The sequence below is a fragment of the Perca flavescens genome, chromosome 3 (genome assembly GCF_004354835.1).
Source record: "Perca flavescens isolate YP-PL-M2 chromosome 3, PFLA_1.0, whole genome shotgun sequence".
In the NCBI taxonomy this organism is placed as follows: domain Eukaryota; kingdom Metazoa; phylum Chordata; class Actinopteri; order Perciformes; family Percidae; genus Perca; species Perca flavescens.
In genome coordinates this window covers 23931911-23955358 of record NC_041333.1, presented here as the reverse complement: position 1 = coordinate 23955358, position 23448 = coordinate 23931911, and the positions used below count along the sequence as shown (strand labels likewise).

At 42.3% G+C, this 23448-nt stretch overlaps 1 protein-coding gene across 4 annotated transcripts in view; it reads right to left on the bottom strand.

The window, feature by feature from the left end:
* Nucleotides 1-23448, bottom strand: part of atm (ATM serine/threonine kinase) — a 31233-nt gene that overhangs the window by 7349 nt on the left and 436 nt on the right. Inside the window, exons 2-55 of one of the 4 annotated variants that reach the window (XM_028573051.1) lie at nt 23189-23433; nt 22947-23065; nt 22293-22435; nt 21911-22075; nt 21565-21730; nt 21162-21400; nt 20427-20596; nt 20092-20270; nt 19188-19559; nt 18875-19078; nt 18445-18546; nt 18057-18288; nt 17832-17963; nt 17572-17697; nt 17283-17372; nt 16964-17150; nt 16381-16574; nt 15632-15711; nt 15347-15502; nt 14995-15070; nt 14411-14553; nt 14149-14266; nt 13871-14041; nt 13438-13613; nt 13046-13289; nt 12456-12571; nt 12153-12279; nt 11845-12044; nt 11576-11750; nt 11033-11191; nt 10737-10869; nt 10542-10637; nt 10275-10446; nt 10017-10158; nt 9667-9843; nt 9242-9419; nt 9026-9131; nt 8668-8826; nt 8291-8399; nt 7887-7975; nt 7670-7772; nt 6014-6162; nt 5772-5876; nt 5542-5661; nt 5169-5403; nt 4894-5064; nt 4562-4681; nt 3610-3827; nt 3261-3468; nt 3031-3156; nt 2723-2863; nt 1776-1914; nt 1457-1539; nt 616-756 (exon numbers count right to left, since the gene is read on the bottom strand). In XM_028573051.1, the coding sequence (XP_028428852.1) occupies nt 616-756; nt 1457-1539; nt 1776-1914; nt 2723-2863; nt 3031-3156; nt 3261-3468; nt 3610-3827; nt 4562-4681; nt 4894-5064; nt 5169-5403; nt 5542-5661; nt 5772-5876; nt 6014-6162; nt 7670-7772; nt 7887-7975; nt 8291-8399; nt 8668-8826; nt 9026-9131; nt 9242-9419; nt 9667-9843; nt 10017-10158; nt 10275-10446; nt 10542-10637; nt 10737-10869; nt 11033-11191; nt 11576-11750; nt 11845-12044; nt 12153-12279; nt 12456-12571; nt 13046-13289; nt 13438-13613; nt 13871-14041; nt 14149-14266; nt 14411-14553; nt 14995-15070; nt 15347-15502; nt 15632-15711; nt 16381-16574; nt 16964-17150; nt 17283-17372; nt 17572-17697; nt 17832-17963; nt 18057-18288; nt 18445-18546; nt 18875-19078; nt 19188-19559; nt 20092-20270; nt 20427-20596; nt 21162-21400; nt 21565-21730; nt 21911-22075; nt 22293-22435; nt 22947-23065; nt 23189-23260 (8253 nt within the window). In that variant the 5' untranslated portion in view covers nt 23261-23433. Of the gene's footprint in view, nt 1-615; nt 757-1456; nt 1540-1775; nt 1915-2722; nt 2864-3030; nt 3157-3260; nt 3469-3609; nt 3828-4561; nt 4682-4893; nt 5065-5168; nt 5404-5541; nt 5662-5771; nt 5877-6013; nt 6163-7669; nt 7773-7886; nt 7976-8290; nt 8400-8667; nt 8827-9025; nt 9132-9241; nt 9420-9666; nt 9844-10016; nt 10159-10274; nt 10447-10541; nt 10638-10736; nt 10870-11032; nt 11192-11575; nt 11751-11844; nt 12045-12152; nt 12280-12455; nt 12572-13045; nt 13290-13437; nt 13614-13870; nt 14042-14148; nt 14267-14410; nt 14554-14994; nt 15071-15346; nt 15503-15631; nt 15712-16380; nt 16575-16963; nt 17151-17282; nt 17373-17571; nt 17698-17831; nt 17964-18056; nt 18289-18444; nt 18547-18874; nt 19079-19187; nt 19560-20091; nt 20271-20426; nt 20597-21161; nt 21401-21564; nt 21731-21910; nt 22076-22292; nt 22436-22946; nt 23066-23188; nt 23434-23448 lie in introns of those variants that run through there. The other 3 variants (XM_028573052.1, XM_028573054.1, XM_028573055.1) reach the window with 3 other exon arrangements.

Here is a 23448-nt window from a genome sequence, read left to right as displayed (position 1 = left end):
GTTCGTAATTTGGTCATAAACAACCAAGTCTCTTGTCGCCCTTACAGACAGAAGTTCCCGAGTCTCGCCGTCTCTCCAGTTAAACATTTTGGGTGCGGTCTTAGTGTAAATGACCTTTTTTCTTCACCCTCTCACCATTAGGTTAGTTTTTTTCCGCTTTCATCTGGCCGCATGATAGAAACGTTGTCAACACGCCCACTCGCTTGCTGTGAATTTTCCAGACAGTGATACTCTATTCACACATGGGCTCAATTGGAAATTACACAGACTTTGTTCTAGGGAACTGGCAGGGTAGACTGCTTGATGTCCGATCCAACTGACATTTGTGTTCTCACATACAGCTCTGTCGGATTATGTCTAGATCATTTTAGGTTTGCATTGCATGTGTGGAACAGGCACACATTAGACACACACACACACACACACACACACACACACACACACACACACACACACACACACACACACACACACACACACACACACACACACACACACACACACACACACACACACACACACACACACACACACACACACACACACACACACACACACACACACACACACACACACACACACACACACACACACACACACACACACGTTACTTACCTTGACCAGTTGTCTCCTGCTCTTGCCGTCAGAGCCGACACAGTCAATGATCTTGGGCAGGTTGACTCCTCCGGCCAGGTGATACTGGGGCAAGAAGGACCTGACAGTCACCAGGTTGTCATAGCAACCAGATGGATCCACCTATTTGCATGAAACAATTCAATTCAATTTTATTTATAGTATCAAATCATAACAAGAGTTATCTCAGGACACTTTACAGATAGAGTAGGTCTAGACAACACTCTATAATTTACAAAGACCCAACAATTCCAGTAATTCCCCCAAGAGCAAGCATTTAGTTCAACAGTGGCGAGGAAAAACTCGGACAGATCCAGGCTCTTGGTAGGAGGTGTCTGACGGTGCCGACAACACTTGGTATCTCACAAAACAGTTGTTAAAAGATATTGTCCTAAAAAATAAAATATTGAAATGCACATGTGTCATCGATGGAGCTGGTTTGGTCTGGAGGAGTTTTTTGTTGTACTGTTGTTTAACATGTGCGACAGGAAACTGATTTGACATCACAAGAAGGGAAGTTCAAATTTAAGGTTTGAGAAGTCTGTAAGTCTGACGAGTGATTTATTGCCAACGATGTTCAAGCAACTCAGACAGAAAATCAAAGATCTATTTTTTCACATGAACAAAAATAAATTTAAAAAAAAACGGAAATCTTCACATTATTTGACATTCAACTAGAATATCATCCAAATAAAATCCACTGGGTCAATCAAATTAAATCAAATCAATCCCATCATTCCTTGTAAAACTTAAAAGGAACTCCCTACCATCCGTAAATATTTGAGTAAGTGAATCAAAATTGAGAAGTTTGATGACCTCTCACCTTGATCTCCATTGTGGGGATGACAACCTCATCCAGGTCTTTGATTTGCATGATGGGCTGATCAGCAGGGATGGGAATAGCCTCTACAATGAAACAAGGACACAAAGGATGACTTAGCAGCTGGACATATAATACACACATTCAGGGGTAAGGAAAAGAGAGGCGTCCTTCCCCCAATTTTACTCTAATCAAACAGAAATAAAGTATGTAGGATAAATGTTTGAATTTCTTGACATTTAAAAAGGACAGAAAGCCTTGAATCCTTGAAATGCCACCAGCTGTGTTTGTTTTAGGATGTCACTGTGCTCTGACTACTCACTCTTCTCGGTCTTGTGTTTGCTGGCGTCCATATAAGCCAGAGTGATGTAGGCATCACACAGACGCTCGATCCCTCGGATCATCTCGCCTCTCTTTTTCCTGATCGCACTGATTATCTTCTGGGCCACATCTGAACGCTCCTGCATGAGAAACAAAATTCATGTGCAAAAATAGGACTGGTGGTGTTAAAGGTTCAGTGTGTAACGTGTTTAGGTCAAAATCTGTGTTGCCCATTCACAAACTTGTCCTTTTTCATGAATATTTACCTCCATCAATTCCAAGTATTCCTTTTGGCTTGAGATTTTACATTTGCATTCGCATGAACTGGGGTAGACACTCCATATTCATGCGCCATCTTGAAATACGTTAGCCGGTAAGGGACATACAGGACATACTGCTCCGCCTTTCGCGTTTTCGCTGTCACGTTATAAACTCACAGTTGCTGCTAATGCTGCTAATGGGTATCGTCACTTCCCGGCCCCGTCAAGTTTGAAGAAGGAAACATGGAGGACCACACATATTCAAAATCCCAAATTTTAGGAACAGCAGTAAACTTCTTCTTCGCACAGAAAAAGAAAAAGGATATTGAAAAGAGCAAGAGACCGGCTTTTTGAAGCGTGAATGCTACCTTAGCTGTAATACGTACTTTGAACTGCGTGGTGCTAGAGAGTTGATTGCGATATATGATCTCAATGCTAGATGGAGAAATTCCTACACACCGGACCTTTAAAAAAGCTTTGCAGAGAATTCATTTGGAAAGGTGGCTGAAGGACAATGGTGCATTTTCTACTTCAAAACAAGACTGGTATAGAATAAAACTAATGTAGAATAAAACTAATGGCTACATAAACCTTGGAGGAGCCTCACTTTTTCTTTGTATTCCAACATCATGAATATGTGTCACGTTCAAGCTACACATGAAACGGAGAATTATCTAATAAGTCTCACCAGGTCAAATGGTGAGGGCTGCCGTGGAGCGCTCTTGGACAGCCGGGTCTTGCAAAAGTTTTCGTCTTTGTTGGCGTTCACCAGGGCAAGGATGATGAAGAGTGTGTGGTGAGGGTGCTCCAGAGATGCTCGGTAGATTAGCTGTGAGGAGAGAAAACAGCAGGTAAAATCTTGTGTTTGCTACAAAGTTGGGTTTTCTCAGGAATTGAGAGACACTGGTTGGACTAATTCTGCAGATACACAAAAGTCAGCATTGAGAAAAGTCAGATGTAGATGTGTATTAATAAAAAATACAAAAATTGCATTACATCGATGAGGACATCATGGAAGCCTGTGTCCTCAGTGACGCCAGTTACCATCTTGGTTCCCATGCGAGCTGCCAACTGATACATGAGAGGCAGAAACTTGTAGGAAGGAATCTTCTTCACCCCTTTCTGGAACACAAAATAAGTGAAATCTTAAGCATTGAGCTTCCATCTTACAGAGTGGATTTTATCCCAAACTTAAATGCAAAGCAATTTGGGTGCGTTTTACCAACCTTCATCATGACGTTTACGGCCTTAACGTCGGCATTCTCCAGCCAGAGTGAAGCCAGGCGGAACACCCAGGTGTCGTGCTCCTCACCTTGCTCCAGACACTGGATGTAATTCTCCACCGCCTTACACAGGAAACGCTGTCTGTCTGCCTGCAGGTTGGACAGGGCCTTCTCATCCAGCTCTAGCTCTCTCTGCACCTTTATTGTGTACCTGTGAAGTCAAAAAGAAGACCACATCTAAAATGTTAAATCTCTTTACGAAAAGGATCCGCTGTGTAGCAAAAAACAGTGTTTTTAAAAATTGTGATTTAAACAAGTGAAAAACAAAACAAGTAGATGTCTTATCACAGACCTGTTGGACGTCACTTTACGCTCCTTCATCAAGTCCACTTCTTCTTTGGCCTTCTCCAGCAGCGCCTGCTTGTTCTCAAACTCAGAGGAGTTCATGTATTTGTCGATGCTCTGGTACTGAGCGTCAGAGAAGCGGGCCAGTGACAGGAAGGCCTCAGTCCGCTGACTCTGCAGCCTGGAGTCCTGAACTCCTGATTCCTGCTCGATCACCTCCACGGCCTGAGAGAACAGCACATGAGAGAGTTTTACAGCAGTGAAAAAAAAAAAAAAAAAAAAAAAAAGGTAAAGGTGTCCATGTAAAAATGTAAAAACTGTGGGCTACTACTTCCACTAGAAGCACTTAAAAAGCTCAAGAAATATCACTACAAAAAAAGGTTGGATGGCAATGGCACACAGGTACAGGCAAACACAAACACGCACATGAATAATTTTATTTTGTCCATATGAATCTGCTGTAGCCCGAGGGCATAAACTGTAAATTCGCAGAAGTTTAATATTTATGTCTTTGGGCCTGCTCCTAATTTATCTGGACATTAATAATTAATGTCTGTATATAAGAGTGCGGGTGGCCAGACACTGCCTGGCTGATGGGTAATAACTCATTCAGTTCTCTGAGGGAGGCCTGCTGCGTGTGTACGAATATGTGTTACAGAGATTCATTAAGTCACATGTATTAGGTAATTTGAGACTTTTTAGTTTCCTGTCTGCCTGCTTTTGCCACTCACATGAACATGAAAAAAAGGTCTTGGCAGAAAATAGTTCTGCACTTAAGCTGATTTTTATTTAAGCACTGACAAAACTATTTTTAAATCTGTACAACCCCTTTTATGACATCTAATGAGTTTGTATGAAAACAGTTATGTTTTCCTAAGCAGATATCCCTTAACATATTGTAAGTCATACAACAAGGCTTGCCCATTAAATAGGGTGATTATCTTTTAGCTTCCTCTTACCCTCTCCAGATACTTCTCCAGTATTACTCCGGGGCTTTCCAGGCAGGTCTCAGCCAGCCAGTTACCACACAGCCTGAGGCACTCAGTGTAGACCGGGACCAGAGCAGGATTCAAGTCCACCTAACCAACAAAAAACAAAACTTCTTGTAAGTTTGGATTTTACTTAATTCTTTTTGTTCCGATGCATGATGATGAAGTTAGTCATGTTCAGAAACTTACACGTTACATGGAAAATAGCCTCAGGGGAAAGCATTATAACATTTAAGTATGTTCCATAATTAAAGTAAGGTTTTTGATACAACACAGGTGATTAATATCTTCTTGTGTCTGACCTTTTCTTCAAGGTTGTGTATCATCTCTCTTAGCAGGCCCAGCGCCAGTCCCTGCTCTCCCTTTGCCCAGAACACCTGGGCTTCTTCCAGTTGCCATGACAACACAGGGGATGATGCCCAGGACCCTCCACCACCATGCTGCTTCAACTGGAAGACTGCCCGCTCTGCCAGCTGGACAGGAATCACAACACTGTGAGCATTTTGTAGTTAACCGTGCTGATCATATTCACATAGAAAATAAAAGACACACACACACAAACACACTCAGATGCTACCTGTGTATTCCCAGCCTTGCGAGCCAACCGGCAGAGCTCCATGAGGTGGTCAGTGAGCACAGAGCTGAGGTACTGGGTGCTGTCGGGGTTTCCCACCGTGGACATCAGGGTGTGCTGGGCCACAGAGCGGACAGCCAGAATGGGCTCCACCAAAGCAAAGTCACTGTCAGCGAGCAGCTGGGAGTGCTGTCGCCACTGGCTGCAAACTTCTGTCAGAGTCACATCTGAGAAGGGCCTGATATAAAAAAGTACATAAAACAAATTCAAAAAAAATTCACTGCAGTAGACATCTCCATCAACACAACCCAAGACTCTTTTCCTGTGTTAATGACTATGTGGTATGTTGTTACGAATGTTTTATTGCTCATGTCACCCAGAAAAGAGCTGTTTAACACTCTCCAGCTCCCTGATGCTCTGCAGGTTCCTGAGAGCCGGGTAGAGAGAAGACACAGCCTCTAGACTGCCTCTGCACAGCTCCTCCACATCTGCACCCCTGTGAAAACACACAAGCACATACAGTAGATTGGTGAATTATTTTAAGTGGAGAATTGAATTAAGAGTTCAAACTTGAAATTCCATGAGTGTCCTAAATGTCTACTATACCTGGCCTGTTTCATAGTTTCATCAAATATGGAGAACTCTTTGTCCCTCAGCGCTTGCAAGGAACAAAACACTGATTCGTGGAAGCCTGGTTTGGATTTCTCACTCCTGATACAACAAATTAGATTTGGAGGAAAAATGTAATAAGTGAGAGATTGCCTCGGATTCTCTGATGGTTTACAGTTGTGTTTTGTGTAGCAGGCACCGCGCTCTCAGCTGTGTGTTTATGTTCCGCTTCGCCTCACCTCTCCAACAGCTCACAGTCCCACTGTGTGTTCCTCCAGGCGGCTTGGAAGCGAAGCTCTCTCAGCTCGGCTCCCCACTCCACCCCTTCACTCTCCAGACCCCTCATGTAGGTGGCAAGGATGCTGCACAGACCAAAGTTCTGCAGGCCCTGTTGGTGCAAACATTACAACTGAAGAGGCTGAACTACACTGCATTCATTCTTGATATAATTAACAAACTATGGGATGTGGACCGGCACCGGGCCGTGGAGGAATGCTGGGCCGGGACCCTCCAAATACATAAAATAAATATTTAGAGTTATTGATGAATGCATAACGGGGCATGGGCTGCTGTGGGACCGCAGTATTAGAGTCTGCACACACAGGATGATAGGGAGGGACGCAGGTGTCATGGCTCAAATCAAACGGGTGTCTTCCTCTGTTCTGGCAACTCCGTCAGCATCCACCAGGTCACTTTTCCAGGGCTTTAGCCCCGAATGTTTTGACTGTACCCCCGAATGTAATTTTAAATCTAGGTAATACAAAGTTTAGGTGTGCAATAATATTGCTACATTTTGTTTAAAGTTCCCATGACGTGACGTTTACGGTCTATGGTTCAGGCTCAAACACACAGAGCTCTGAAGCAGACCCGTCCGTTGCTTTGTGTCCACTCTCTCTGTAAACATAGAGGTGAGCAGCGCGCGGCTGGTAAGTGTAGCAACTTCAGTTAATTCTAGTGGACTCGCTCTGCTGCGGGCAGTGACGCGGTGCATCCGTGCTCTACCTCCAGTAGAGAGCAGCGTACAGCCACTTCTCTAAACTTTGTCAGAGACCAGAGACCCAATGGGCCTCTGTGTCTGTCAGACGGTCTGAATGAGATACCATATCAGCGGAGCAATAACACGCACAGCACACTATATTACAACTATCCAAATCTCGGAGAACACAGATGGGAGGAGTCATTTTTTGAATGTGCACAAAGTTTTAAACATGAGCAGAAATCTTGCTGAAACACATCTGAGCTATTGAAGTCCAGGGGTTTATAAATGAATTAAAATTAATTAATGTATGATTCACATGAATAAGTGCCACATGCACATTTAAAGAGGTTACTTCCCCAACAAAAGAGGAGGGAAGAGTAAATTAGGCCTACGTGTGTTGACTCAGCAGACAAGATAACATTAAATTAGAAAAAGTTGATCTACAAGAGAATAGTTGAAAGTAATACAGAATGCCTGAGGGCCTTAGTTTTCTATATTTTCAATTTGTTCTAGCATAAATTGATGTAGAAAAGGGTAGAAATAGGTGCATAAAAATTCTGTGTTTAATGCCCAAAATTATATCTCTTCACAAAATCTGGAAACAAAACCTATGCCATTGGGTTGCCAGACCAGATGTGACTGGTCCAGATGTTTGTGCCAGCTCACTAGGGGGGAGGATACTGGGAAACTTTGGGCCACTATTGTGCTTCTCTAACCTCTGTGCATCTCTAAATGTAACTGTAAATAATTCATTAAATGTTTCTTAGAATGAACAAATAGTCTTTCTTTTCCCAATAAATTACATGAGTGGGGCACAGAGGACGAGGGCCAAACATTACTGGGCCTTGGCACCAAAAAAGTCTGAGAGAGGCTGTGATATAACACATTAGAATCTAACTTTCTTTCATTATTTTACCTCCACAATTCCCACTTGTCGAGCGACTTCAGGCAGAGTAGAGTGAAGGTCGTATGAAGTCAGGGCCTTCCCCCACATAGCCTCATGTTCATAGGTTCGAATCCTATAAATGAATGTGACAAAACAACCTTTTGTAGTTCTGATAATGACTGAACACTGTAGGTTACAAGTGATAATGTGAAGGGATGCAGGTCTCATTAATCAACATATTGATTACCTTGTCAGCGGACTGGTCATCGTCTCCCCGCCGCAGCCATACAGACTATCAGGCTCTCCAATGCTGCGATACACCTCAATCAGCAGCTCCTACAAACACGTAAGAGAGTCGTACAGAGAACAAATGAAATAATTATTTTAATACACATGACAGAATGACCGAATAAACTATTTTACAGCCATTTACATTGTTGTGCCCAATCCCTGTACTTTACAATGCATGTTGAGCTTTGGTGAATAATTTGAGTTTGAAGTTGGTGGTCATGACACTACACATCAAACTGTAACTGTTATTTCCAGGGGGACTTTTGTCAGAAATACATTTTTACATCAAGGAGAAATCTGAATGAGCAATTGCTTTTCATTGTTAATTTACAAAACAAAAATGTTACATAAAGAACTGACCTGCAGGCTGATATTAGTGTCCTCCCTACTCTTCTCAGTCAGGCTGGAGATGGTGAAGTTCTGGCTGTTCTCTTCAAAATTTATCTTACGTGTCACTCTGGACTTGGTTCTGCAGATTTGGTAAATACATGGATCCAAAAAAAGGGAGAATTGGATAAAACTATCTAAAAAAAAATGAAAAATGAAAATTGATCTAGATTTAGTTTTTCTATTATAACCCAGATTAAAAAAAAACATTAAAACTGCAACAAAAAAAAGGAAAAACAACATATACATATTATGGCACGTACAGTGTACATTTAACATTTTATGCATATGAAAAGTAAAAGTTAACATGAATTAAAATCCCATGTTTAAAAGTTAAACTCTCTGCATACCTTCGACTGTCCTCCATGTTAGCTTTGATCTTGTCCACATAGATCTCAGAGTACAGCAGAGCGGTGAAATGTGCTGAGCAGGACTGAGCAGCTTTGGCCACCTCCAGATAGTTCAGCTCCAGCCAGAAGTTTGAGTCGCACACTGTGCCACAGGAGTTGCTGGACGAAGGATACAGGGTTTATTTCAAAGACACTCCACACACTGCATGTCATTTTACATGCACCTACATTAGCGAAGACACGTCAGTTTGCTGTAGTATGAGCATATCAGGGAGAGAGCAGGTCCAAATAGAAAATGCAGAGTGCCTGAACAATAACTTTTATATAAAACAGATTTGATTACAATAACAGTGCAAACCTATCAGCGTCCAGTGGTCTCTGTTGGTGTCTCAGATAGTCAAGAACAGCAAGCATGGTACGAAGTGAGGTCTTGTCGTACAAGCCCTGGCTGGCAGCGTCTGACTCTGTGAAGAATGATAAATGCTAATCACAAACAAAGAAAACCATACAGTCTGCTGAATGTGAGTAGATGAAAAGACAGATACATTATTATTTGCCATACTCTTAAACTTACCAGAGTCAGAGTTGAGAGGTGTTGCAGAACGACTGGAGGCCTGAGCGCTTCTTGAACAAAAGCTGAAGAAGTCCTGAATGTGGGAGGAGAGCAGCTCCCTCCACGAACCATTAGAGTCATCCAGAAGGATGGAGTGGATGATGAGGGGCAGCAGCCTTTGACAGCAGTCCACCCTCACCTGGAGACAGACGGGGGAAATAAGGTGTCCTTAGATCTGGAGCTCTGCTATGTAACAATATGTGGACCACAAATGCTCCAAAATGCTCCAAAGCACAGACAGAAATTAAACACAATCCAAGCTCTGGATACTTTTAGGCACATGGATCCACATGCAAACTGTGTATGTGTAGTAGGCAGTCCAGTTATGGAGTAGGCAGTCCAGTTATGAAGGGTAAGAGTTCTCAAGGTATCTTCCGTGTGCTCACCAGACACAATGGCCGTGACAGCAGCAGAGCTTCACTCCTGACTCCTCCGCTGTCGAGCAGGGCGGTGCATAGAGCCTTCAGCCAGGCTTCGTGGCTGCCCGCCTGCGGAATCCAAAACTCCTGACTCTCCAGCTTCTCCCTGGCCTCCGAACTCACCTCAGCACTCACAGCTTCCCCCTAATCAGGGAGACAAAGATGTTGTTTATGTGCATACACAAAAACACATTCATACTTGTATTTATAATATAAAAGTGATTTTTAGAGCAGAGTGGTAAAAACGTATTTGGGTTGATCTTTTTTAAATTAATTTAGTATACATACATACTGTAAATACGACATCTGTAACCCACCTTTTTCTTGGCCTTTCTAAAAGGATTGAGGTAGGCCAGCATGGGGTCTCTGTTGTCTTTGTGTTGCTCCCAGAAGTCGACTCCAGACTGAGTGGCGAGGATGCTCATCACACACTGAGCGGCTGCCTGCCTCACCTCAATACTGACAGACAAGAAAAGCACAGAACGCAATCAATACAAAAACAAACCGCTTGCTCTTTCATAGTCATAGTCATGTACAACAAACTTTGGATTAATAAAATCTAGGGTTTAGTGTACCGCTGTTGAGTGAGTGCATCATTCATGCAGTTGAGGATGATGTAAAGACACTGCGACTCAGTGGAGGTGAAGAGAGACACAGCCTTTTCATAAAGGGGGTCTCTGCCATGAAGTAGAGCGATGGTGGAGAAATCCACAGGACCCAGTTCTCCCAGACAGCTGCCTGCTGCCTCTGCAGGAACAGATTTGTGTTTGTGATTAATGCGTTCAAACGTACATGGCCAAGAACACAGCTGTTGTCGCTATAGAAGTTATTGGATTTCATACCTAAAATGTTGGCTCCTCCCTGGTGGTTGACTGCTAGCTTACAGAGCTGCAGCAGACTGAGAACCAGCTTCACCAGCACACTGTCAGTGGGTTCAGCTGCAGGGAGGACAGGGAGAGACAGAACAAGCTCATTAGACATTTAACATACAACTTTTATTTTATGCATAGACCATGTTTCCACATCTGGCATTTTACCTTGGCACTCTTTGAGCAGCTCTCTGATCTGTCCCTTGTTGTCATGCAGCTGTCTGGTGAGCTCCTTCAGCCCCTCCAGTCTGGTCAGAGGTAAGGAGTCACAGGACGTCACTGACAGGAAGTGGGCTATCTCCTGTAAAAGGAAAACATGGAGGATGTAGGTCAGCAATGAAATTTAGTATTGTTCCTTTTCCTTGATAACTATGACCCACCCCTCGATTTACTGAGGAATCAGAGCTACATATGCATTAAAAAATACAGATAGTAATACTTAGATAAGTTAGTTAGGCCATTACCTGTCTCAGTGTAAAGGTCCCAGCGTTATGTTTGAGCTTATGCTGTACAGACCGCAGCTCTTTGAATTCACGGAGGTCAGGAAAAGGTTCCAACCTGCTGATGGCTCCTTTTAACTTCTGTTGATTTTCTATCACGAGAAACTGCAACAGACTAAGCACCTAGAGGGCCAGAGAGGAAAGGAGGCAGACATTTCTCACTAACAGTTCAAAATGCAAAACAATAATAAATGTCTTAAGGGGAGCTTGATAAGTGAAAGACAGTACTACCCTGAAATTTAAGTTTAAAAAAAAAAAAAAATGTTTTGCACTTGCTTTGGATGTAAAAAAAAGTCTCTGAAATGGTAACATATTTAGAAAAATGTTTATTCAAGGGCCCAAATGTCCACTTGTGAAGGAAGTGGACGCTTTTGTCCACAGCGTAACATAGCAGTGTTGCATAATGCATGCCTTCTTAAATGCAGAATTGTGTTGCATTTGTCTCCATTCAATAATAATTACATATAATTAATATTGAACCTGCAAAACAGAATCCCTGTCACTTACCTGCTGTGAGATGGTGGGCCGGCTCGACACCAGAACTGTGAGAGTCCCAACGATGACCTGTAAGTGGCAATCTAGAGCATCATCACAGAACTGCAGAGCTGCCCGACACACAGCGGTCAACAGGTCACAGCACAGGGAGAGGCTTCGGTTAGAAACCTCATCACAGTGAACTGGTCTGACGGTGAGAGAAACACAGACGTTCTCAGGGAAGTGCATTGTTTGTGTCTACACAGCATGTATGTTACCTGTGAGTATTTGTGTGCACCAACCTGCTGTTGATATAGTGAATGAGTGTGTAGATTATGTCTCTGAGGACAAAGGCCCAGGCTCCTCCCAGGCCGTCCTTCACCTCTCTGAGCAGCAGGCTGACAAACAGGTGATACATGAGGAGGATGCGATGACGTTCATAGCTGTTGGTCGTCTCTGCTGCTCTTTCACACACCGCCAGCAGAATCCTCTGGATAGAAATCTACAGCACAAAGAAGGGACAACAATCAGGACAAAAATATAGAACAGTAAAAACACAAACGGTAAAACAAGAAAGTAGTTCCAATCAGGGCCAACTCTAATGTCTTACCGGAGTTTTTGACAGAATGGCTACCAAAGTTTTGTGGTTTGCACTGTGGCACATGCTGAGGTAGTCCAGTGTAGCTTTAATGACATAGGAGCTGAAGTATGGTGGGTTTGGTACAGGGTCCAGTTCCCTGAGGAGCATTAAACAGTTATTTAGTCATACTTTTTCTTTTTTTAAAAATTTGATTGATGGAGAGACAATTATTAAAGCCCAGGGTGAAATTGGGGTTAAACAATAAATGGATAAACAAATGAACAAATAAATAAAAAAGGACAAAAAAACATGGCAAGTTTCAACTACCATTACCCTGTAAAGCGTTTCAGGTCTCCTCTGTCCCCTTCAGCTCCACTTCCTTCATACAGAGTCATCAGCAGTTCCACCACTATGTCCGCCAGGTTACTGTGGATCAGGTTGTCGATTTGCTGCAGATGCAGAAAAAACATGGGAACAGATGTGTAGCACAGTCAATTCAATTTGCCATTCAATTAATGGATATTTTTATCATATGTGGCACACACTGCACACCCTGGGATCCTGTATAACTTTTTGTACAGATCTCAGAACAGACAAAGACCAGTTTAGCAAACTTTTTAGACTGGGGCAACATTGCACACATGTGCAATGTGCAAACGCTTTCCAACAAATGCCATGTTACAGAACATTATGGAAACCTCACAACAGTCACACACGTCTCTGTCCTTTTGCACTTCAGATGTACCTTATACTTTCATTTAGATAAGTGTACTATATGTCCACACCTGGTCCAACAATTAAATGTATTTGCTTTCCCTTGCTGTCTCTTTCACGGTTTTAAAAAGTTAATTATTGTCATGAAGCTGAATAGAATAGGAAGTCTAATTCCCAGATGTAGGCTGATGTTAAATAGCTGTGCTTACCTGTTTGCCCAGACAGTTGGCATCTTTGAGCAGGTCGTACACTTTGTGGGCCTTCTCTCTCTGCTGTGCGACCTGTGAATCCTGGCCAGACAAGGCAAAGTATGGCAGGATGTTGACCATGATCTTGGGAAAACAGTTGGCCAATAACTCTTTCCAGTCCTTCTCAAGATACCTGCCAATAGACTTCACCTGCTCAAAGTCATCAAGGAAAACCAGGTGGGGGATCAAGACCTGGTAGGAAGACCTTCAAGGGCACACACAATGTTGGATTTTAATATCATCAACCATTCCTTCATAGTGTTTTACTTAATGTCATATCATTGCACACTGGTGAAAACGACATCAAATGGATTTGTGTAGCATAAAAGAAAAATAACAGTTTAGTTCCTCACTTATAGAAATCTTTGACTGTGTCGTGGTCCAGGAGGGTGTAGGGAAAAGATCCAAGAGTGTAGCGATCATCAGACTGTCTCTGCGCGAGCCACTCAGCTACCAAGTAGTACAGGTGAGAAGTGACAAGTGTTTTCCCGCTCCTGTAGCCCAGCGCTCTGGATACACTGCACAGCATCTGTAACAAAAAGGACAGAAACAGTTCATCTTACTCTGCTCGTTCTCTAGTTTGTTGTTTTATAGGGAAAAGGGCAAGATTTTGCTTGGTTTTTAGGGCATACAGTGATGCATAAAAATAAGCTCTAACTGAAAAACAAAAGATCACTCAAGTATCAGATTAGTTATGCGAGTAAGATTTATTTAATTTTTAAAATGTATTATAATGTGTTATTTTTTATTCAATTTCCACAATGAACAGGGCCCTGAAATCATTACCTTTTTGATGAGCTGTTCCTCTATACTGTTCTCCTTGTAGGACTGGAAGAGGGCAAACAGAGACTGCTTTTCACAGACTGGGCTACAACACAGCACAACAGACAAACTCTTCAACAGGGTGGCCTTGCGGTTAAAGGACTCGTCGCGCTGGTCCTCTGAAGAGCTGCTTCTCTATGGATGATCACAAAGACACAAGAAGCATTAGGAAAACAAACAGAGGTGGAAAACGCATGCATAATGAAATATTCCTGATTTATGACAACACCTAATGAACTTACTTGGAGCTTCATTCCTTCCTGAGCCTTCAGGTAAACATTCTCAAAAGCCGCCTGCTGGTGTTTAAGCGGCAGCATGTTTCTCTTATCTGGATGCTCGGGTCTTAGCTCCAGAAACAACCTGGAGACACAAGAGAATAAAATAAAATAATCAGCTCCATGATTTACCATGTTGAGATGTAATGTGACATATATTGTGTAATGTACATGTTTTTATAAAAATGTACCCTTCCTGATACATTATCAGTCCCCGGCTAAAGCGTACCTCTCCACTGACATAGCTACCAGCATGCGGACTTGGTGGTGGGCATCTGCGAGGTGAGATGGAAGGATGACAGACACTGGGCGATCTTCCTCTCTGTCAGGCCCTCTGATACTTAAGAATGCCCACTTACAACACGGATCAGCCTGTCAGAGGGGAGAGAAGTTAAAAACACAAAAAGAGGCGCTGCTAATAGAATTAATATATGATATTTAACTGAAACATAAAGAGAATATACAGAATAGTTGAGAAGAGTGTGAAGGTTTGCGGTAAATCTTTTATTCTCTAGTCTTAAGTGTTAAGATATAGACTGAAAGTGTTGTTCTGAAACAATTTAGGCACCTAAAATATTGAAAGCAGCTTTAATCTTTTGACTAAAAAAAAACACACTAGTCAATAAAGAAACCCGTTCTCTTCCCAGTCAAACAGATAAGCATGGACCCTCAAAGTTTAATAAACTATCACAAGGTGTGATGAATGTCATTCATTCAGAATCAGATATAAAAGAATAGAAATACAAGATTTCATTGTGCAGATACATACAATAACTTTGCAATAGTATTGCCTAAACCTCTGTGATAGCTCACCTCCAGCAAGGCAACCAGACATCTCACTAAAGCAGCTCGTACAGCTGCCATGCATTTCCCCGTTTGGCTCAGGAAACTGAAACACAGCATAGTGATTGAGTTAGTATCAGAGAGACATTAATAGAAAACCGTGATTCATGTTTTCAAAGTCTAATGCTGTAGCCTTTTCTTCAAATAACTTTTAGAAAAGACTTTGCTTTTCTGTGACAACCAGATGACACATATTTTACACTTGATCCTCCTCTTTCAAAGACTGAAGGCTCCTTCCCACAGACAGAGGTTTCATTTTAGGGAAATAATCTCTTACAGACCAACCCTGCATCTGTTTATATTGTAAAAATACGCAGCTAACCAGAATCCCGACACCACTTTTAGCAGAGATCCCTGAACATGTCTCATCTCCTCTGGCACGTGGTGGGTTTTCCCGAGGCTCTTGATGGAGGGTAACAAACCCAGCAGAACAGCAGCACAGATCTCTTGGTCCTGACGGTACAGAGAACACAGGTCCCTATAAACACAGCATAACACACAGGTGTAATACATTAAACATGATGAGATTTTATTTTATTTTAAGACAGAAATGGATGCAAAAAAAAAAAAAAAAACATTCATTTGTGTCACAGAAAGATTTCCGTACGCTAGAGGACGAAGCAGTGAATCAAATTCCTCCGGAGAGAGCGAGTCCTCAGCAGGAAGCTTCTTCAACAGGACGAGATACTGGAAGATGTAATGGGAAAAATTACATTTAAGCATAATTCTTTATATTTTTATGTTTTATTTCTACTTTAATTCTCTCACATTATTGAAAGACAGTTTATCTTAGTTTCTGCTTAACTGCTAAGGTGTCCAGTCTGGAACATAATGTGAGCACTGTTTGTCTGAACAGATAAAAGGTACAAGGTCACCCTAAAACTGTCTCTAGTTTTCCCATGCCAGTTAAGATGTAAGTTGTAACTGGGGGGTGAAAGTCGTACAGGGAGGAGGAGGCGAAATGGCTCCGAGATGTCTGCATGTGTATCAGATTGCCTGTAAGAATTGTAGCGTCATAATAATCCAAGTGCGTGTGTGCTGTCATTCTGAAGATGCATATAAGCCTGGTGGTTCTGTTCACTCATTTGAGAAACTGACTCCACACTAGGCTGCGGCCTTTTGTGAAATCATGTTGCTCCTATTTGCAAATATATATATGTTTTTAATAAAATACAAAAACCCAACTTGGTTCTAGTCTCAATCTGACTCATTTGTTTCATTTTACTAAACTCTGAAAACTCTACCCCCCCTGCTGCAAAGGAAACTTCCACGACAAACCGAACCAGATATTAGTGTTCGTCAGCTGAACCATCATTGCCACAGCAAAGATGATGCTCCACAGCAGCTGCTACCCACCATGTTGAGGTGCAGGGCTTTGTTAAAGTCCATCTGCTCAACCAACTGCAGCAGCCTGCGCCGCACCTCCTGCGGTTTAAAAAGCAGACCGTGGACGGGCTGGATGGAGCCGCACTCACACAGGAACTCCAAGACTGCAAGGAGAGCCAGGTCCTGTTGGGCCAGATAATCTTCTGCTAACAGACTTCTTGCACCTGACGGAGGAAAGAACCAAGATTCTTTTACCCGTTATCCACTGACAGGATGATCAGCAACTTCTGCTAAAATGGTTTCACTGGTGTCAGGTTTAAACAACCCAACAACAAATCATAGCTGTTTTTTCCCCCCAACTACCTCTGCTATATGTAAGCAGACTTGGCACTACATGTATTTACACACTGTATTCCCCATACAAGTGAAATTCCACCTTTGTTTACCATATAATTCTGTATTTATAACAGGTGCTCAATGTATGGTGTAATTTAGTGGACACTCTTTTAGAAAATGGTCCAATTTGTGTGGTACTTGTATCTGCATAAATTATACAAAATATTTCTGATCCAAGGAAAGGCACTGATTTTAAGAGCAAGGGATCCCTCCTCACCTGGCCCACAGGAAGTGTCACTGTTGTCTCCCTTCTGTCTGTGGGTCCCATTGGTGCTGCTGTGGGACTCTTCGCCCTCATCAAACAAGTCAATGTCGTCTCCTTGTTGAGTTCTGGTCACGTCCCAGTCATCATCCATATGATCGTCTTCATCCACAACACTGACTCTCTTAGAAACACTGCTTAACTGAAAAGATGAGAGGAAGTGAGACTAATTCAGCGCATCAGCTCTGTGCTTGAAATTACAGATTTTCCTGTTTTATCCTCAGCCCAAAAGCATCTTGATTGTACTATATTTATATATGTATATGTCACTTACCAAGAGTTTGCAGATCTCAGCCAGTTCACTGAGGAGACTAGCCGGCAGAATCATAATGAACAGACTGGAGGAGATAGGATGAACATTATCCTGCACAAAAAAAGGACAAAAAGATTAACTAACTCCAAAAAAAAATAGCTCTGGGACACCAGACTTCATTTTGAATGTATATGCATAGAATGGTTGGCCTGGTGGCTGCTTCAGACTTAATGGCTGGATTGTCCATACATTGATAAAGTTAATCTAACTGCTGTATTATTTTAGCTTATGAATGTTGTCATGATGTCACCTTGTTTTTTCTGCTGGCTGACTGTGTGCAGAGCTTCATGACGGATCTCAGTGTGCTCATGGTTCCTTCCTCGGTCATTTTCACTTTCACACCGGAAACAAAACCGCTGAAGTCCTGAGCCAGGGCCTGGAAATAAAAACACACCAACAACCTTAAATTCTTCTATGCTTTGACGTAATGTTTTTAATTTTTAAGAGGCTGGGATGAATAATCACCGTAGGATGTCCTGACAAATCTATGGCAATGCATCTGAATGATACCTTGGCTTTAGTGAAGAGCTGTGAGCGGCAGGCCTCCTCCTCAGTCAGATACCTAGTGGACACGTAACTTGCTAGAACACCAGTCAGCAGACTCAAACAGCGCACCAGACACTCTGGAGGAGTGGACTGAGACTGTGGTAGGGGGAATCAGAAGAAATACCAGTTGGTTGGTCACTTTCATGACTACACAGACACATAAACACACAAGCATTAACTTCCACTCACATCAGGAGAGTAGCAGTTGAGCAGGTTGTCAGCCACACAAAGCAGGGATTGCTCCAACCTCTTTCTGACGCAGGGAACGGCTGCAAATTGGCCTCCAGATGAAGCCGTCGTCACTGACTCGTCAGTCTTTTGCATCGCTGAGGGCAGCGTGTTGAAGCTGAACTGCAAGTAAAGCCTCTCGATCTCTTCCAGGTCTTTGGCTTTGGATGAGGTTTGGTCTTGAAAAAAGGCACTGAAAAAAAGTAATTGGCAGCTAAATGATGTCTATTCCGAAGTGGCAATTGACACTTGTATTGTGCAAAAAGGGGATTGAAAGGGGGTGGATTCGTCATCGTGTCTATGATTTGGGTACTCTGTACAGTGTGTGAGACTTGTTAATTTCCCTCACCTTTCTACTCCTTTAGTACCCAGCAGAAACTTCAGGCCAGTTCTTGTGTCTTTCAAGGTCAGGGAGACCAGGATGTTTGCTACTAGATTGAATGGAAAGTCTCTGCACACAAGATCAAAAGGAAGCATTCATTTACAGACCTTTATCGTAAAATCAAAGAAACATAGATGCATCTTAACAAACAGTTTTGAAAAAGGAAAGTGTAATTCACATTTGGAGCTTAGGATTTCTGTTTCTGTACATGCAGTGTATCCCCTGTAGAACATCAGTCTGTAACTGTAGCAACCCATCATTTAACCATTATGGCAGATAGTCTAAAGATATTACAATTTACAGCATTAAATAAGCAAGTACTGAACCAGGATAAAACTATCTACAGTCAATGTCTGATAAATCTACAGTTAACATGGAAAAACCACACAGCACCAACCTGCAAATGATAGGGTGAGGTCTGGAGCTATCCTCCATCTCCTCGCTCTGATCAGTCATCAGCAGCCAGCCTACGAGGGTCTCCTTCAGGTTAGGCGATGCAGATCCCTCTGTGACCCCCACATAGTCCCAGCCTGAGCTGGAGATGATATTTTTAGGGGCTGAACACTTTAATAGGGCCTGGGCTAGACAGAGAGCAGCACCCCTGTGGATAGAGATGAAAAAAGGGCTACTTAATGCAAACAAAAAAACACACACATTGATCATAATAATTTTTAGTATTAACAAATTGAACACTATACATTGGGACTCACGTAGATGGTTTACATGCTGATCCAGAGAAGAGCTTCCAGAATTCTCTGTCCATATTGATCAGTCCACCGTGGACAATGGAGCTAAGCAGGTCTAGGCTGAGGGCCTCGGTTTGTGGCGAGCTGACCCCTCGCAGTGCCAGGGCCCACACCCGACCCCACATCCGGGCCAGCTCCGTCCTGTGGACTTGGGCCCTTTCTGGGCAGCGGGCCTGGCACTGGGCCACCTCCCTCAGACAGCGCAGCACGTACGGCCCCCTCTCTCCTTTCCGCTGCTCTGCCAGGAGCTGGTACAACACGGACAGCAGCGGGATTAGCTCCTGGCTGGGCACCATGGACGGGTACTTAAATGTCAGCACTGCAGTGATCTGCAGCCTGAGAGGAGAAAAGAGGGTTTGAATATCTTAACATGATGCTTGATCTTGAGTGGGAACTATCAGAGAAACAACAAGCTACTTTGTGTGTTTTTTTTTAACCACAAATTAAAAAATAATCTAAACCTCAAGAATATAAATGTATTGATTTTGCTATACTACAGGCAAAAAGGAGTATAGCTCTCATCTGGAATAAAATGGAGGCACCTACAATTGGTGCTTGGATCAAGAATATGGAGCAATGTACTATATGTCCATGGAGAGACTGACATATATAAAGTATATATTGAGAGGCAAATTGGGGGTGTATGAGAAAATCTGGAGACCATTTGACCGGTTTGTAAAAGAAGACATAGGGGAGCTGCTACTGTGATACTGTCATATAATTTGCTTTTAGTTTTTTGATTGTTGTAGTACGGCAGAGGTTGAGAGAGAAATTTTGTTGTGGGCTTAATAATCTAAGCAGCCATTCTTGGTACTAACTTATTTACCTACAAAATGTTCTTATATTAATTGGATTGTGATTTTCATACCATGGTATGACATCAAAGTCATTATGCTGAGGCTGCAGATGGTCCCGGAGGACCTCCCAGCCTAGTTGGATGCGCCGTCGCTTGCTGGCTGCTCCATTGGTGGGACTGCCCATGTGGGTGGCTCTGAGGGAGGCCTGGGTAACCTCCAAAACATGGGTGGCATTGTCATCACTGAACAGCTACATGCAGGTAACACAAGATGGAGAGAAAAATATTGTCAAGATAGATGTACAGCATTTTACATTAGCTAAATTGGCAGTACAATTGCATAAATATTAACATTAAAATGAAATTGTAATTTTCTGTATGCATACTTGAGACTTGATCTGCATTACCTGATGACAGATGTCAGCTGTGAGCTCAATGAGATTGTCTTTGACAGCAATGTGTCGGGTACCCGTGATGTACTTCCCTCTGCTGCCTAGCTGGCTAATTTCTCTGATTAAGGCGTCATATAGGTTGTACAGCAGACCCCGCCACCTGGTCCAGTCCTCAGCATGAGCACCTAAAATATGAGAGAGGGGGACAACTAGTTAATTGTTTGTTTAAGGTCATACCTGTGGTTTAAGGTTTTAGTTCATTAACTTTGAAATAATAAGTTTTCCAAAGCAAACCACCTGTTCAGCCACTGGTTTTCAATAATTTCATGATATAAAATTGTCTTTTATGGTTAGTTTTAGTTTGTTTAGAAATTTGAAAAGATTGCTTGATATCAGAGTTCCTGAGTATTAGACTCTTACCTTGGTGGTGCAATTTGAACTTTAAAGATGAAATTACTCACAGCAAGTTGGTGAAACTGTATAGTCAATTTTATTTTATTCATAATCACAAATCATAACAGAATATCTCAAGACACTTTCCAGATAGAGTAGGTCTAGAGTCTAGACCACACTCATAATTTACAGAGACACAACAATTTCCCCAAGAGCAATTTTTGGTGTGATGGCGGCAAGGATATGGAACTATACACAACCCACAATAAAGCCTGTATACCACACTACAGACAACCAAATGTATCACCAACACTAGAAACAAAACTGTTTTAAAGAAAAAAGAAAAGATCAATCTACCTGTATCCTGTGTCTTGGCTCCTTTTGGGTGGTGAACACAAATCTGCAGGTTAAAGAACTCCACAATCTCCTCTTTGAGAGCAGTGCTGGGCCTCATATCCGCCCAGACATACAGTATAGAAGGCAGCAGCTCCTCTCCCAGGTGACACACCCTCATCCGACAGTTCATGGCCGCAGATCTCAAGAAGATGTTGAGACCAGAGACGAGGTGCTCCAAAACAGTCAAGTGTTTCTCCTGCCTAACAGGATCACAGAAAAAGAAAACAATAAGTACATCTATTTATTTAGCTGGTGTACATTATGTTCACAGTAAATCATGATAGATTTTCAAGATAGCACCAAAATTGTTGTTGATGAGAATTATCAGATCCAGTCAATTTAAAATGTTGGTTAACGTCTTCACCTGGCATTTAGCAGTGCTTTGGAGAAGAAGCTGAACAAATAGTTGTTGAATCCATCAGTCTGCATGCAGCAGCCCTGCACCACCGTGTGGATCACCCTGGTCACCAAAACACGGTTGATGGACTTGGATGAAGTGTTGAACAAGTTGCAGTACAAGTCCAAAATATCTAAGGATCACAAATATAAACAAAGGGGATTCAGTAAACGGATTAAACTAGTTGGTACAATATCAGACAACAGTAATAACGCTGTGTAATGCAAAACAACAAATAAGATTAGTGCTAATGAAATTTTGCTAAAAATCATTTATCTAAAATACATGTAATTAAAATGAATATCCCACGGACTTTGCCACTGCTGTGGAGGGATGTCACACCAGTACTTGCGGACAGAGAGGATGTCCTTTAAAAGGAGGCTGCTATAATCTTCTCCATAGGATGAACAGCTGTATGAATTCTGCAGGACGTCCATCACATGTTTTAGCATCTCACTGCACTTTAGACGAGGCCCGCCTGCAGAGAGCGACACACACTGTAACTGTAATCCCAACAATATGTTTAACTCCTCAGAATTTTTGCTGTTTTCCATTCAGATGAATGAGTCAAGTGAAGTAGAGAAAGTTATTAACTAAAATGTAGAACAAAACACCCTAGTTAGATGACAATCACTTCACCTAAACTGCATTGTATTGTAACCCACTAATGGATCTCGCAAAGACAAGGTCCTTACGTTTGTTTGCGTAGCGAATGAAGTATTTGATTAAGCTACACATTTCAGCCATCTTCTTTTTCCGTGTGGCCAGCGTAGTTGCCGTGACAGATTTGCTTGATTGCATGCTTTCTGTCTCCTTCTGGACATAACGCTGCAGAAATCTGACATGGGGAAAAAAAACGAATAAAAAGTGCTTATTTATCAAGCTATTGCCTCTAAAAGATAACTGAACCCAATAAAACCCAAACTCTTGCATAAACACAATTTACAGGTATCTCCCACAACATGGAGTAAGAACAGATTCTTGTGGAACAAGTTGGAATAAATCAGAAATTCTAAATATAAAACCAATCATATTTACTGTGTTGTTAAGTACAATAGGTCAAATTTCTATTTGATTACAGTGCGGGCACAGTAAGGTTCCCAGAGGTCAGCTAGTATTCATTTGTGAGTGATGCAAAGAAACAAACGTGAAACTAAACTGATAAGATGGAAACAAAGGCATATTGTCTTGGCATGCAAGGTACAACGAATTAACACCACAGTTGCAAGCTTATGTAAAGATTTGCAGTGTGCATAAAATCACTCAGAAGCAAGACATGACTGGTATTATAATGGATAACTGTATATGCATTTTTGTTGCACATGCACAATTAGGCAAATTCAGATTACCTGAAAACAGCATCCCATGTGAGTTGCTTGGAGCCTTTAGCTTTAGGTCCGGATGTACGATCCAACTCCTGCACAACCTCTGGAGTTCGAATGAGTCGTCTGAAGCGTTCAGCTTCTTTCTGGAAGCAGGAAGAGAGGACAGCTATCAAAGTGTAGGATTTACACTGCACCTACTGGTTGGCTTGGTGCAATGCATCCAATTTCATTGTTTATATGCTGTTTATATGCAGGTGTGATATTACCTTCCTCTCTGTAGCTTTATCATTCTCCAGCCCCTTGCAGCAGACCAGGAGTTCATGAAGAGCCAGACTCATTGTGCTTAGCAGTGGATGAGTGCACAGCTTTCATCAATGTAGATCAGACTATTCTACCTGCCAGGGCAGGGCAGGATGTTGACAAGAGAGGATGTTGTCATTCGTCCACATTATGCATACACTGAAGTGACCTACAGTAGCACAGCTGTCTTTTCCAAAGCACTCCTGACAAACTTGACATGAGATGA